Here is a 17,205-nt window from a genome sequence, read left to right as displayed (position 1 = left end):
CACGGAGGTGGGACATACCAAGAAAAATCCTTTACACAACACAACGCAGAATAAAGGAAAAGAAAAGGGCTCTTCACCTAGAATGGTTTGTCTTTTTTCTGCAGGAGAAAGGTTGAAAACATTGACGTGCTCTCCTGGATCGGTTTTGTAGTACGTCTCGATATCAATAGAGAACTTCTCCACAAAAGGGCACGTATACCTGAAAGTGAGAGCAACACAGTTAGATTAAACTCTGCTCAGTCTGGCAAGCAGAGATAATGCTTGCCTAAAATGTTCAAAATCAACTTCAAATTCAAGCCAGTCTTCACTCATATTGTACTTCAGATATACTTAAATTAAGGACTGTAGAGATTAAAAAGACTTCAGTAACTTAAGACACAAGCTAGCCTTGGAGTTATGACTTCAGTGAAACCCCAAACCCACAACACAAAAGAGTTTGCTCCCCATGAGGTGTTTGTTACAAGGATTACAGGTGAGAGGATTCCAGTGCTCCCCACAGTTACTGATGAGTGGGCACCCAAACTGAACAAGAAACATCTTCCCAGCCAGCAAGAAGCAAACATTGGCAGGAGAAAGCCCTGTGAATTAGGGCAACAGTGTCTCCCTCCAGAAGATGATTATCAAAGCAGACTATATACGAAGGAGCAGTTTTCAGAAAGGAGATAACTACAGAGTCCAATGTATCAACAGGTTTTATTATCTTTACTGATACGATACCCTGGAAATGAAAGAAAAAAAGCAGAGTTCCTGCCTGGAATCTGCAGCAGAATAAAATATGGACTGGTTTGGCACAAGGCCATGTTTCCTGGCCAGGCGATTCACTCACAGGCATTTCAAGGATGGATAAAAACAGACTGAAAGTGGACTTCAATCACTTCAAAGTCATACAGCTCCATTACATTTAGTCTGAATGACTGTCCATACACAGATGCTGACACTTTCTCTTTCCCCAAATTTGTGTTACTTGTGTCAAGACCAGCTAAAACAAATCTATAAAACTTAAGATTTCTGATAAATATCAAAAGATTCTGAAGCCTTTTTATTATGGAAGATAACAGGAACATCAGACTGAATAGAAGGAATGATCTAAACCAGAGTAATTGGTAAGACAGTTATTTATTCCAGGGTATCTGAAGTCTTCCCAGACAAAAACGGAGGATCCAGATGGCTCCACAGAGCCTCCGACTCTCTTTTCTTCTCAGAGAGAAAACCATAGGGTGTAAGTTTGTTATTTTCTGTCTTGATAACAGTAAAACAGCTCCCAGAAAAGGAATGCTAAATCCTGCTGTATTTGATTGTGTTCAGCAAGACAACTTTCCCATCGCTATGCACATTTATATCCTTATTGAGCTAGCAGATAACTGCAACAGTAAGTAGAACACACAGTGCAGGAGATGAGACTAAATAAAAACTATTCAAGATTTCCCACGCTTTGATGGACAAACAGCTCACATTTTAGAGCAACCAGCCACAAACTGTCAAGTACTTATGCAGTCAGCCCTGGCAACACTTAAGCTTCTGAGATTAAGCACAGTGTAAGAATTTCAGGACTTGGCACCTCATTTTCTCTGAAGGACATTACTGGAGATGTAAGACATGCCAAGACATGTCACAGAAAGCAATGAATTCTCTCTGTAAAGTAAGGATAGAACTCTGAACATTGTGGTCAATTTTACCTTGTCCTGGTATAAGGGTAGGCATTCCACGATTCCTCTTCGACTCGCAGAGCTGCCTTGGGCAATATTGACCGAAACCAGCTGGGTATGTGCATACCAATGTGGTACACTTTGTGAGTATACTGCCCGTTCCCTCCTGGCCCATCCATGTATGGCCTGTTCTCCAGGATCTCTACTCCACTGCCTTCCCCACATGTCTCCTCTCTGCTCTTTTTCTGAAAGGGAAAATATACCACAGAGTTAATCAATACAACATACTGCACACAGCAAGGTCTCAAAGCACACAGAGACTGGGGATGGTTTGTAGGACTCTTGCTGACCACAGTTTCATACAGCCACCAGAACTGCAGCAGCTCCCTGGCAGTAGGAGTACTAAAACTAGAGATTATAAATGAAAGATTTAGATATTCATCTGGACAACAGAGGAAGCAAGACATCATTTATTAATGATCCAATACAAACCTGGATGACATCTCTAAAGCTAAGAGAGAATTTGAATGAAGACGTAACGACACAAATTCCTACGCTTACAAGAAGGTACACATAAGTCTTTCTGAGAGTGCACTGTCCCTTGGCTCCAGCTCTGAATCACCCAACAGCACAGAAAACTGTCACATCTGTGGGTAACAAGGCAAAGGGGGGTTGGTCTAACTTGCCAAATCCTTGCAGTGTCGTATCAGCACGAAGAATCATGCACATGCTCAGCACAGCACCACAGTACTAAAAACTGTTTTATGACCCAAACCCATAGGATCTGGGGCTTTGTTGCCTGTGGTCTGGCAGAGCAGGAGCTCTCCAAGAATAGCTTGGAGACTGTGCTCTGCTAATTAAGATATTTAGAAGAAATAACCCAAATTTGCCAGAATGCACACAGCACCCCCTGGCAGCCTCCACATTTTGGCTTATTTGTAGCAGAGCCCCTCATTGAGGGACCTGGCAGAGTTTCCTTCAATCAGAAAACCACTGATTTCACTGTTTCTAAGGAGAGCTAGAGGGAAACCAAGTAGTTGTCCATCTATAACACACTTCAGATCAGATTATGCATAACCTTCATCATTTCCAAACAACAGATCCATGGTGTTTCAAGTTGTTGGGTTTCTTGTTTGTATTTGAGAGGCTTTGGAAATTAAGAAAAAAACTGGAATTGTATACAAGAATCAACTGTGAAATATAACGCAATAACAAACTCTCACTTCTGGCATACAAACAATTCAAAGGAAAATGAGATTTAACAAAAAATGATGAATGAGATGCAAGAGATCAGCTTCTTGTCTATTCAGGACAGGATGATAAGCCAACATAGCTATTTAAAAAGAGAACTTTTTCTTCCTAAATAACTCTCAAGTGATTTAAAAGTTAAACAGCTGCAACCAACAAATCCAAATAACTGACAATCTGAACAGTCATTTTTTCCTGCCCCACAAACTGCAAAGTACTGCGAAAGAGAAGGGCTTTTGTAAAGTTTATATCTAAAATTCAGCTGGCAGTTCATAAAAACACACATCCTCTTAAAACAAATTACTGCATTTCAGTTCTTATATACACTGACCAAGTCCTGTACAAATATTTATGACAATAACATTAAATAATCTTGATAACCCAAAAATCTGATTAATTCAGAGGTCTCGCGAAAGGCAGCAACCCAGCAGGCATAGCGAATGTGTCAGACAGAATAGTAACATGGCATCTGCTCCGAGCAGTTGATACAAATTATGGAGATCTAGAGCTCTTTTATATGGCAGAAGCACGAGGAAATCACAAGCAGAGGAAATGCAGATTCTCTTAGTGCCAAGTTATCGCACGTGGAATCACAGATCTGCTGGGTTTAAAGCTACTGTTCTGCGTGGGTATCAACAGTGCCAAGTCAAATCTGCAGGTCCTTGGTTTGGACCAAAACACATGCAGGAGTTCTTCAACTTCAAAAGAAATCCACAGCACCGAGCAGCCTCAGTACTGCTGTGAGCATGCAAAGCCAAGAGTGCACAAGAGTGGTGTCCCCAGACTTACAACCGCTTGTATTGAAATGGAAAACCAAAACACTGAAGATGAATTTTAATAGCCATGGTTGACATTAAAACAGGCTTTCTTTCTCAGAACACTGTTTGATGCTCTTCCTTTCAGAGCTCCCTCACAGAGATGCACCGTGCCTTGCCTTCTCTGACAGCTCTTCAGCTCTGAGCCTGAACACTCAGCACCTGGTGCTGCTGATTCCAACTCCAGCTCCCACCAAACAGCAGCAGGCAGGGATGTCTTCTGCGCTGTTTCCTTTATCAAAGCACCAGGCACTCGTTTGGTCACCTCTCCAAGTAGGGATCAACCCAGCTCTTGATTAATACCACTCCATTTTTGAATCCACCCGTATTGCTGATGGAAAAAAAAATAACTGACACTCTTTGGGGAAGTCAGTTTGCATCCCACTTCTGATTTTTTCTTGCTTTATTCATTTCTCCACTCCTGCAAGAAACCCCAAACCCTATTCTGACACTGGCGTCTTCCTCTGGCCTTTCTAGATAACCAACTCCAGTCCACAGACCTTTTTGTCAACTGAAAATATTCGGTGAGTCCAAGCCCAACATGTACATCCTGCTTGTCAATTTTCTATGATGGGACAGCAAGAATATTTTCTTAGATGAATGTGAAGAAAGAGCTGCACCTTTGCACGACAAAAATCAGAGCAGCAAAGTTCACACCTCAATCTATCTTTTGAGCCAGGCCAATTTCTACTCAAAGCACAACACAGCTTATCACTGGAACAGTGGTGCAACCAAAGGGAAACGTCCTGTGAGCCTCACAAGGCTGCTTCCCAGCATCGTATGCTCTCCTCCTTCCCAATTTGTGTGTAGAGAAGGCTGCATGCCACAGGGAGGTTGGGAAGGACCAACGAGGCCAGGTTAGATGGCAAACAGAACAATCACCAACCAGTCACAGAGACAAAAGGAAGATACATATCTGAGAGAATAAAATAAAGACATCAGCAACACGCACCCAACAGACCAGTCTGATGCTCTGTGCCCAAGTGGCTCTGTGAAAGTACACCACTTCTGGGAGCGAAGAGCAATTTGCTTTTCAACCACAGCCTCTTCATGGCTATTGTGACTCAGCTACAGCATGGAGAGAGCTTATCACAAGGAAGTGGTCTGTAAACAACCATTTAAAAAATAACCACTGATGAGGAAAACATTTGGCTTGAGAAGCACTGGGCATACACTCTCCGAAGAATACTCATCTGCTGGGATAGGCAGCTGTGCAGGCATTTGGGGTCAGTGTTGGCTTCACAGACCACACTCCTACAAAAAGTAGAGATTTTACTTAGTAGACTGCCTGTGTTATTGCTATTTGCTACCAACTGGCAACACTATTTTCCCTCTACATGAATATCTGAGGAACAGTTTCCAACATCAAAGAGTACCTAACGGCCCCCATGCAAGATATCTAAGCTGTAATCACAGTAAACCGCCTTATATTATATTACAACAGGAAATCTAGTCATCCCTTTTAGAAGTCCCTCTCTTCTGCTGATGACACTCGATGTTCTGCACAGCCCCATCAATAGCTTTCCAGGACAGATGGTGACACAGATCCCTTCTAGCTAAAGTAATAGCATTAAATTACTCATAACAGGGAACCCAGAGAAGCAGATGCACCATGATTAGCAAGAATGTCAGTTACTTAAAGGGTTCTATTAAAATAAATCTCTTGGCACAGCAGCATAGCATGGGACACAGCACATGACCTCACCGTAATAATCATAGCATGAATAACTCCAGTGAACGTCGGTTACACATCAGGTGAGCCTAACCCCACTATCATCTGTCCTTCACGATGGGAGACATGAAGCTGCGAACAAAGACAGGCTGACCAGCTCCCTGATCCCAGCAATTGCCACGGAGTGCATCCTGCAACGCTGTGCTGCAGCCGTCCTGGCCCAGCAGAGTGGTATGAGGAGATAAATGCAGTCTGTGTGGTTCTTAGCAGGGTCAGTTCAGTGAAGGAACGACAGCTGCTGGCAACAGAACTCCCCAGGTTGACGATTCATCTCGAGAAACGCGTAAGTCAAGCTGTGGAAACAAAACTTGTTTTCTAGGCTTTTTAGTAGAATTAGTTTAATTCCACTCCTCTTAGACACTCTGAATGTCTCAGCTATTCGGGAGTGACTCAGATCCAACCTGTCCCTGCAGGCCATGCTGAGCACATCCAGGCGGCGGCGGTGCACACAGGCTCCACGCGCAATAGAAACACCATCAGGAGGTGCTACGGGTGCTGTGCTGCATTCTGCAACTACAGAAGAACCTGGTTTCTACTGTGTGTTCCATACGTGCCTGTAGATCCACCAAAAAGGTCAGCTTTTAGGAGGTGTGTGAAAGCTGAATAAGGTGAAAGTTTATTGCTGAGGAGGCTTAAAGTTGAAGAAGGCTGTATCCATTCATAGCATCCACTTCAAGAGGCCTGAGGGGAATCACACACGCTGAAAAAAGCTTGACAAACATTTACAAAAGATTTTGAATCCAGGCTTTTGTGAACTCTGCCACACAGCCTGGAAGCAGTCTCAAACCTCTGCCATCCCCTGCACAGCATTATTTCACGGAGAGAAAATCTGCCTCATTAACTCTATATTGCATTTACTTCGATATTAATGCACTCAGCATGCTCTGAGTGCTAACTGCACCACTGGAACATCACAGATCCCTTCCGCAGACTGCAGCAGCATGGTGTGATGATCAGAGCACTCAACGCCGTACAGCCTGGGGGTCCCAGCACCTGGAAGGGACGTAGGATTATCTGTACCATCCTCTCTTTTTTTTGTAGTGTTAGCTCTGATAAGTAGCATCTCAGATACTATGATACTTCACAGACTTTGAACGTCTTTCTCACCAGGATGATAACAGCACAGTAACTCATGTGCTAACACAGTAAGAAGGGTATTATCCTAAACCACCAGGTTCCTGTTCATCGCATTTCACCTCCAGAGTACAGCACAGATGCAAACAAGCTCTACTCCATACACAAAATCTCTGCAAAGTCTTCAGTAGTGTTGAAAGCAGTTAAGTGGTTTCATTTCTTCTAAAGTTTTGGTTTTTTTCAGTTGTAACTTACTACTCTGAGCAACTGCAGAGAAGAGTAAAGATAGGGTGCATTGCATGGTGCTGATAGGCAGCCCAAGCATTGTTCTAGCTTCAAAAAAAATAAACTACAGCTATAATCTTACCTTGTTTACCACCAATTATTGCTTACAGTTCATCTCCTCAATCCAAATAAGTCAGACAGTGATTACAAAGAGCTGACATGTTTCAGCATCACGGCAAAGTCTCTTGGTGCTTTACAGCAATATATTTACCCTGTGCCAGTGGCTGACTTTGACGACCCATGACAGTTTTGATTTGAGATTATTCAGATTGCAAAGACTGACACTGCTACACTGGTAGACCTTCTGTCCATGAATAATGAAGACACAGGCCATTGTTTGGAAACAATAATCAGAAGATCTTTTCTCCCTCCCGGCTCCCATTAGGCAACAGGACACTTTTATTAACCAGACAAATTCTCCTGGGAGAATCCATTAAAATAACACTGAAGTCTCAGCATTTCTCATCCCATTTAGACACGGATGCAAGAAGCTTACTGCTGGTAGATGGTTTCAGCTGACAAGGATAGCAAACAAAGGCAGCTATGCATCCATGGAACAAGAACATGACAGCAGATTTCCCCAGAGGATCCTTCTAACAGACCTGTATGTGCTCTTGAAGCAAAGGAGGCTGAGATTAACAATGACCAATTACTGGGTTTCCTTGTTTCAGATCTCAAGGCTACCAGAAGTGCCAACGAAAATCCTAAAAACAGTCTGGTCCTTTGGGAAACAGAAACCCTCAACTGCCTCACACAACTCACCAGAAAACAAAATGCCTGAAGCTGCTGAGGGTGGATGAATCCGATCTGTCTTTGCCAGCCTCTAAGACTGGTTTTTCTAATCGTGACTGTTTTGGTGGGTATTTCTGCTCAGCTTTAGAAAGGAAATACAAATACTAGTAAGATGTAAAAGGTCGAGAAAAACAAACAAGAGACCAAAACAAACAAAAGCCCTCAAGAGAACCCACAAGAAGATCCCATCTCTCGTGGGTTGTTTTTTATTTTCCATTATCTTGTTGTTAGGACACAACATTCAAGTATTACACTTTGGCAGGAAATGAAATTCTCTCCCCTTCACTTCTGTGCTTAAAAATTGCCTTTTTTCCCTCCTCATCCTTGAGGTGAACAACCCTTTTCAGAATGCTGGGAGAGGTTAGAAGCAATACAGCCCATCAGTCTCAGCCACATATCTGGGCTCAGTGTGGCTATCCCAGCAATCAGCCGCCAGAAATGAAAAACAGCACAACAACAGATGCACAGTTTCCGTCCTAGCTGCTGCAAGCCAGAATTAAACTGCACCTAAAACTAGCAGGCCAACAATAGAGATGCTGGAAAATACCTAAAGGTCCTAAAACTAATGCATGGTTTATTCTTAACACATTTTTCCAGAACAGGATTTCTCTACACGGGTAACACGCACACGGGTGTATCCTCTCTACCCTCAGCTGTCTCTTGCTGTGGTATGACTTAGCTCTGTGTTCTGTTAACCATTCCTTTTCGATCATCTGAACTGACATCTAATTCATTACGAGTAATCAGCTTTCACCACCACCAACCTGCTGCCTGCTGATAGACATCTGACACACCAGGCACCGTCTGGGGTCAGCATTACTGTAGGTAATCAAAATTTGGACTATGAAAACAAAATGTTGATTTATCCTGAAAATACACACTTCTCAAATTATCTTCTCCCAAAATGTATAGCATCAAAGTGTTGAAACACTCAATTTGGATGCTATCACCTGATACCCAAGGAAAAGAAAAGAAGGGAAAAGGGGAAACAGTACCTATTCTGCTCTTACAGAACCCAGAGAGCTTCTCATCTGATCAAAACTGACATAATTGTCATCAGTGCACAGTGCAATCTAAGAGCAAATGGGAAGTGACACGAATTAAATTAAAAATAAAAATCACCTGAACTGTTATTAATGCATTAGTTTGCCAAAGAAGAACAGTATGCACAACTTTTGCAGTCAGACAAAGGGCTGCACTCCTGATAGCCAAGTGCTGTGCATCAGAGAGCAGGGACTCAGCAAGAAGCTCTCTTTTAAAGAGGGAGCAAGTAACCTGAAGAGAGAGCTGCTGGCAGGGCTACGTGCAGAACACCCATCTCCCGAGCCTCATTCGAGCAAATTAACTGTGATACAGCAACGTTCAGTGGGCTTGAGCAGAAACCTTGAACCAGATACAGCACTCTGCAGCCCCGAAGCAAGGAAGGCAGGTGAGCTCCTCTACTGCTGTTTTGCAGGAGCTGAGCATAGGCTTAATGGCTATACTGGAAAGACAATATTAAAGGAGGCAGGAGAGAGGAACCTTGTTCCCCCAGGGGTGGGTTTTAACAGTGCTTTTGAACCTGTGCTTTGTGAAATACAAATCAGAAACAACCCACATGGAGCAGGACTGACAGTCCTCCAAGAATGTTGCTGGAGGACAGCACGGAACCCAAAAGTTGTGCTCTTGTTACTCACATCAAGGCTTACTGCATCTCCTCACACACGTCATTTGGCATGAGCTGAACCTCAATGGAACTTCCCATTCTCTCCAGGTACACTCTTCACATCCTTTCAGAAGACATGGACACTGCAGGACTGTGTTTTTGTTTATATCATGGGCATTGCATTACGAATGCAGGCAACTTTAAGCTGCAACATCTGTTTCCATGGCAATGGGACTGCATCAGCAATCCACTCGGTTTAGTTTAGGCCATCTTCACTTTGGCTTCAGCGCTGTGCACAAATCATTACTGTTAATAGCAAACCAAGTGATGTCAGTAGTAACCATGGTGCCCATAGCTGAGGTTTCCATGTGCCCTTTGTGCTCCAACATGCATCCTTCACGCATGACAATTATTTTAATCCAATTAGTGCTTGTAAAAAAGTACACAAAGGGCCAGTGTCAATACTTATTTAGCAGAGGAAGGTTAGTTTGAGTCAACAAGACAGTGATCAGAATGTGAAGCTTCACATAGCACTCTGACTTCTTGCACAGAACACATAGGAATGACCCGAAACTCTTGAGGGAGGGGAAGGAAGTCTGAACCTCATCAATAGTTCTATTAATAAAGGCAAAAGAGCAACTGTTTTAACCCATTTTCCTTCTAAGTCTGATCAATAGCTGGGAAACATACAGTGCTTTGTTTCACCTGGACAGCCCCTTACCCCAGTATGAAACTTGGTCATACCACTTATTCAAAAACAAAGGCAGTGCTAAAAGGAGAGAGAGCTGTAGAGAGTGTGCATGCAGAAATCCGGAGACTGCCCAGACAGGCAGAAACCAGGCTATAATACTGCAAAACAGCACTATCATCTCTCAGGCTGCTGCAGGAGGTCACCACATAGGACAGCTCTGTCAATATGGAGACTTCACAAAAGATCTCAGAATGACCATCAGCCCAGACTCCTCCAGATTCACTTGCTTTACAGATTGACAGAGCACCTCTGCAGACCCATCTAACACTGCATCACTGTCAGGAACACTGCCTAACACTGTCAGGAAGCGATGCTACTTCCTGACGGATCAGAAGTCAACAGCACTGACTCTGTCTCAGCAGAATGAAGGTGGATATGCAGAAGGCCTCATCCTGAAGACATGACCATTCTCACCCAAGCCAGCACAAGTTATCTGTACCTTCTCAGCAATACCATCACTGGGCTCCTTTTCCTGCAATGCAAAATATATTCCTAAAAAACAAACAAACAAAAAAACAAACAAACAAAAAAAAAACAAAAAAGCCACCACCACCAAAACCCTACAATTAAAGTCAGGACAGGTCGTCATCAGCAGATTCCTGCAAGACAGATATATACACAGCACCATTTTGTACAACACTGTACGCACTGCATTATTTAGAATCAGGTCTAGAAATTAATGAAGCTGTTTGCACAACACCAGGATATTCTGGGGATAATCAATTGTGCAGGACTATAAATAATTCAAGCATTAGGAGAATCGTTCTCATGGCTACTCATTAATCACTCCGCCTTACAAAGATACCCACCACACTCCTACAGAATCAAGGCTGTATGTGCCAGAGGCACATGAATTAGGAATCACTTTATTATGGAGATACCTCAAACTTGTTTACCCCAGAAGCTTCATCTTTCAAAATGTCTGCTACACTTTCAGCACAATATTTCATCTTACCTTGAGTATTTACTCCCCTGTCTTTAAATGGATTTCTCACCGTATGAACCATCCCACAGACACTGTCCATGAGGATTACTGTCCCTGGTTCTAAAGGGGGGAAAAAGAAGCTGCCCATTATCATGCTGCAAGATGAAATTTCAATTCAGTATTCTGGATCAATTCTGATCCTCTGAATGTATCCCTGAGATTTTAGGGACCTAATGAAACTAATTTGCTAATAGTCTATATGCTAAAATACTGGAATACAAATCTGAAGTTTAAAATCCTATTTATCTTATATCCTTATCTCAGCATCACTGAGTTTTATTAGAGAGCATGAACAGGCAAACTATCAAGGCAACACAACTCATTACTCTACAGTCAATCCTTTCTCCACCAGGTGTGGATTAACAGCCAATTTAAGGACTCTTTCAAGATAGTGGCTACAAAAGAAGAAGAAAAAAAAAAAAAGGCAAAATAGATGTTTGCTATTACAGTAGGCTTTTCCAAAATGCTCACTCATATGGGTGGTACTGTTGACTTCTGCAAATTAGACCAAGCATGGTATCACTGGACAGACCCCTCTCTTGTTCCTGAACCTGTGCAACTGTGAGCATCTCAGCCTCCTCTTTCACAGGGATGAAAGCCCTGGTGATCACAAAGAAAAGTTTACGAAAACCAGAGGAAGAGCAAAGAACCTGGGAGTCACAGGTTTTGAACGCTGCAGCATGGACATTGGAGACAAGCCTCAAACCAGGTTTCTGCTTCTAGGAAACTATGCATCTCCCAAGGGCTCAGCAGTGTCATCTACTTCTGAAATTAAAGCATACGTGTCTGTCTATCCAGATGGCCAAGGCATCTGCAAACGAAACAAGAAACAATCAGCCATCCTGTTCTTCAGTGTCCAGAGATGAAGGGTTAGTTTGTTTTCACCCACTCAATCAATCCTTCACCATCTGCTGAGCCTGCTGGCAACTGCTAGGCATCGCTAACAGTTTAAGGGACGTGACTCTTGCACCTCAAGAACTACAAACACGCTCAGTGATGGTGTCTGTTCTCAATGGTGCTGCCTGAGAGCTACATCCAAGCAGAGCCCAGTCTATGCAGGGGTCTGAAGCAAGAGCTGGTAACAAAGTATTACTGTTATTAGCTTATAATGATGACATAGCAGCTGGAAGTAACTCTCATCCCCAAAAGGCAATCCCTGGATCCAAATGAGATCCAAATGAGTATCTTTCAAGCTCCCTGTCTTTGGAGGAAGGTCACAAACACTGAGAAAACTACATGGAGCAAGAGAGGACTGAAGTTATTTAAAACAGAGAAAGCCAGCTATACACATCAGTATAAAAATAAGATTTAATAACATGAGGAATTCTCTCTCTTATGCAAGAATCAGAAGGGCAATGGCCTCCCAGAATCCCATGCCATATGGAACTGTAGTAATGAACGGTATTAAGATGATAAATGGGCTGACCTTTGGCTAATAACATACTGATCTTTCCACAAACACACACAGATCTTGGAATACAAGCTTTTAGGAGATAGAGATTTAACATTAAGATGTGTGCTGTTTCTGGGATAAAGGGGAGGCACACAGAAATTACATTCCCTAAACAAACAAGAAAAAGAAAGCATGTGTTGGAGGAAAGGACATCTGCTGAGTCACAAATATGCAGGACATCCAGAAGAGGAAAAAATGGAGATAAATCTTATTAAAGGGCCTATTAAGTATCACACAATAAAAACAGAATGGTCCTATCCTTCACATCCAATAGGCTTCACTGTCCTTACACAGGCAGAAATATTGCACATGCCTTTGACATGATGTACAAGGAAGATGTCCATAGCAGAGTCCTTAGTTCAGCATTTCTGCAGGAAGAAAGAAATCCCTGCAGATGCTTCAAGCAGTTCCTTCCATCAACGGCCTGTGCTTCATTTCAAGCCTCCGCTGCCAGTGCTTAATTCCAAGTGAGTTTCTACTTATGTGGGGACAGGAGCTGCAGTTTGCAGAGGGCAGCTCTCCCAGTGCTGTGGGCATGTCTGCAGGTCAGGGTTGTCTACACACATCTCACCTTTGGTAGCAGGAATGGGATTTTTCACGTGTGCACAGATTTTATGAACAAAGGTAGAGCATAAAACTATTGTCCAGAAAAGAAATACAAATAATGATTTTACTGTTTTGAAGTATTTTGCCTTTTATGCACCAAAACAGCATCTCTCAGCAGATGGAAAGATCGCTCATTCTGAGTTCAGATATAAAAATTAATATGTCTTAACTGGATAGCAAAAGAGAGAAAAGGGCAGCTACAATGAAAACAAAATAAAAATAAATTCATGCTCATGGAAGAGCTAAGACAGCTCGGTGGCTAATGCAGCAAGGGCTCCCAATCTGAACACACAGACTACACTGCATGGGAGGCTACCCGTGAAAGCAGTGACATTGATAGATTAAAATTTAATAGAGAAAAGCCATTCGGTTCAAACCTGCTAGGCTTCAAGCAACTCAAAAGTACATTCAGTCAGCTGCTGTAATGTAAAATTAACTCGTTTAGGGAAAGAACTAAGTGCTCCTTAAAGTACTGAAACCAGTGTCTCTGCAGATAACGTTTCAGAAGTTAGCAGGAAGCAATTCTTGAGAGACTTTTTGTTTCCCTCACCTCACCTCCCACAAGAGAAAAAAAGGAAGGAGAAACAAAGGAAAGGAAGCAGCAGGCCACTCTTCTCAGTTTGTACAGGTTTACACACCAGCCTGGGGGACTTCAAGCATAACGCAACGTGCGCAGAGACACAATGATTCATTGCACGTCTTGCCTGACAAGTGGCACAGAACACCAACTACAGATCATATGCTGCACAATTTTAAAGCTCTCATCCATTAAGTACAGTAAATGTGAGTACAGCCTGTTCTGGCTTAACAGGAAGATCCTCTGCTACCTGGGCATGATGTTGCTGAAACCAAGTCTGGTGGAAATTCTGTTATGACTTCAAGCAAGATGGAGGGACTGCTCTCACATGCGAGGATATGAAAGGACTATCCATTGCAAAGGCAAAAACCTCAATGGAAACATTTAGATGGGACCATAATTCTACAGCCTGAGTCTGAACGTCTCTGCCAACATGGCTTGGAGGAATCAATTCCACAGAAAGGGTACCCAGGGTAGCTGCACAAGGCCAGCTGTTTCAACCCTAAGTGAGAAGGTCCTTTTGGAAAACTTAAAAGAGTGCTGAAGTCCAGGACAACGATCTGACTGCTCTTGAAAGAGCAACTTTCTACCAACTGGTTTGGAGTTCATAGGGAGCTTCCCTTGTGGCCTTGAAATTAAACAAATGATCAAGTACATGCTTAAGATTGTATGGATATATATACATACTCATGTGTATGCATATCCTTGAGGAATACTTGTGACATCCTTTTACACTGTTGGAAAACTGCTTCTTATACAGGACTTGGCTGATTGTTGACTCCAGCAGTAATCATGCTGAACTGTACACAACATACATCTCCATAATGAACTTTCTACTCTTCAGAATCACTTCTCTCCCCAGGAAATACCTCAAATCTCTCTGTTCTGCATGTTTCAGACAACAATTACTAAGGAATGCCTCTACACTGCTGTTTTACATAGATATCTCTTGTTCCCCTGAGGAAGTTCAACATAACTTGCTTTTCCTGTGGCCGCCCTACACATTTCAGAGGAAAAATAAAAGACAGACATGAAGCATATCCTCATCCTATGAACAGAACACGAGTCATGCTCCCCACTGCTCTCTCCCTGTCAGCTGCCTCAAAGACAAAACCTCCACTTTTAAATAACTGAAGAAAAAAAGATATTTGATATCACGGTGTAGGAAAAGTTCCCACTGAAGCCTGCAGGAACCTTTCCACCAGTTCCAAGAAGAGTTGAAACAGATTCTTACCAAATGCTAAAAAACACAGCAAAAACTCCATATGCTACTATAAATGGGTTTTCTCTATTTGTTACTTTTTTTAATTTGAGCTAAGACAAATATAAAGCTGACTTTTCCCCTCGTTCCACTTGCACACTTAGCAGTGAAGTCATTCGCTCATTACGTGTGCATTCAGCTCAGATGCAGCTTGCCCAGCCCACAGCCTCTGTAGGTGGAAGATCAGAGACCTGACATCACCTCCCAGCACACCCTCTACTGCATCTGACCTAAGAGGAAACCTTATTTTGCTGCATATCAGTGCACTAGAAAATGAGAGCAGCTGTGCAGCAGGGCTGGATGGATGCACAGTTTCTAAAACGCTTTCCTGGCCAATGAAGCCTTAATGGCTCATCCAGTCCTTTGACATTAAAATACAACCAAGATCACTCACACGTGAACAAAGCGGAGTTCAGTGCTGTGCATTAATTAAACAAGCAGTTTAACTGCTAAAAGCAAGCAGCAAACCCATCCCATCAACTGAGCCCTCTGCAGCCAGTCTACTCAGCAGCACACCTTGTGCATTCAGACTCGTTAAAGCAAGTGCACTCTTCCTCCTTGATAAGATCCCTCTCCTGCACACTCTACTGCTCACTGACGTTTTACACAGCTATTACACTGCTTCCATTAGCAGTGGCTGTGCAAGCCCTACAGCCCTTCCAGTCAGGTACTCACGCCCTATGGCTCAGTGCTTTCCTCCTTTGCAGTAGCCCGATCATTAGCCACTATTTTGCCAGGTAGGTCAGTCAGACTTTGTGTTTTAAGGACAAAAGAGACAGATCTTCAGGGCTGTATAACGAGTTTATATTCCTTTTCTCCCTCACTTCTTTATAAGCACGCAGAAAACCTCACATTGGAAATATCTTCTTCTGCAGCAATTCTCCACTCTTCCAAACGAAGCCCAGTGCCCAAAGATCCCAAGTGAAACATGACTGACCTGTATCATGTAGAGCTGTGCAATTCGATATTCTTCCACGCTCATCGGAAGAGGAATACGATACTCCTTTATAAGCATTTTGAATACAAAATCTTTTGTCCACTTAGAAACACAATCCAGAAGCTTTTAGTAAAGGCTCCTTAAATAATGGCAAGGAAATGCATTGAGGATCCCTGAAAAAGATTGCGAGAGAGAAGCAGCAGTTATTTTCCATTCATGTTCGAGAATATCCTGTCAGGAAAAAAAAAAGCCCAAACATTAATTTTTATAATAGCAATAAGCCTAATAGCAAAGACAAGAATCCCTGGAGTGTTACCAGACCCTTAATATCAAATTGAACAGAATCTTTCAGGGAAATTTTGATCTATTTCATAGGATGCCATCAAAGCTATTACCCTCCTGATCTTTGCCACTGTATCAATCAGACCATCCTATGCAACAGCATCTCCATAGGAGAGATGTGACAAAAGCTCAAAATGAACAGGCAGATCTTTCATTGCTAGACAATAATGTACCTCTCCAATGTCAGCAACACACCAGAGATGGATCTAATCAAAGGTATCAGTTTTACCCTCTCACGTTCATTCAGCTGCAAGAAAAGGCAGTAATTAGACGTCTTCAGCCCTCAGAAACACTGTGACTGAGAGCGTCATCAGGATCCTAACAGTGAGGATGGCCAAAATGCATTGTTCCTCCCATTTCAATTCAGAAATACCATCTTGGTGGGATCCATTCGCTTTCACTTCCAAGTAATCTACAGGCAAAATTCTCTTGTCACTGATGTCAATGCCAGACTTGTTATTACACTGCTGCTTAAGAATACAGCCAAAGATCAAAGAGCAACAAAAAAAAAAATCCCATCATACCCAGCCTTGAGGCAATAAAATTACTGCTTAAGAACATAGGGAGTAGAGCATTTACCACACCAAGGGTCAAAGCAGTAACTTTTCAAATACCCTTAAGGTATCCCCATTAGATGTAGATAAAGGCAGGAAAATAGCATAAGTAACATAAGGGAAGGGAGGGAAACTAAGACTGAGGAAAAAGTGGCAATGAAGCCTCAGCAGGACTTGATGGCCACTCTGCCAGCATGTGAAGCACTCGCCTGGATCCTTTTCATCACCAGACATCACCTTTCTGCCTACTGAAAGTCTCCAGATACAGATACTGCAATACTGCAGCAGATGCAGCCCCAAACCCTGCAGTTGAGGAAAAGGTCCAACCATAAATCACAGAATCACAGAATTGTAGGGGTTGGAAGGGACCTCCAGAGATCATCGAGTCCAACCCCCCTGCCAAAGCAGGTTCCCTACAGCAGGTTGCACAGGTAGGCATCCAGGCAGGTCTTGAACATCTCCAGAGAAGGAGACTCCACCACCTCCCTGGGCAGCCTGTTCC

At 42.8% G+C, this 17,205-nt stretch overlaps 1 protein-coding gene across 3 annotated transcripts in view; it reads right to left on the bottom strand.

Moving 5' to 3' along the window:
* The window catches only part of PITPNM2 (phosphatidylinositol transfer protein membrane associated 2), a gene marked incomplete at both ends in the record, with an annotated part of 57,922 nt that extends 42,037 nt beyond the window's left edge, over positions 1–15,885 (bottom strand). For all 3 annotated transcript variants that reach the window (XM_079543944.1, XM_079543946.1, XM_079543945.1), the window contains 3 exons: positions 78–199; positions 1,677–1,891; positions 15,808–15,885. In XM_079543944.1, coding sequence (XP_079400070.1) covers positions 78–199; positions 1,677–1,891; positions 15,808–15,885 — 415 coding nt within the window. The remainder of the gene's footprint in view (positions 1–77; positions 200–1,676; positions 1,892–15,807) is intronic.
* Between the last annotated feature and the right edge of the window lie 1,320 nt (positions 15,886–17,205).

This window comes from Tetrao urogallus, assembly GCF_951394365.1.
Source record: "Tetrao urogallus genome assembly, chromosome: 17".
NCBI classification, from domain to species: domain Eukaryota; kingdom Metazoa; phylum Chordata; class Aves; order Galliformes; family Phasianidae; genus Tetrao; species Tetrao urogallus.
This window is presented reverse-complemented; position numbering and strand designations above follow the sequence as displayed.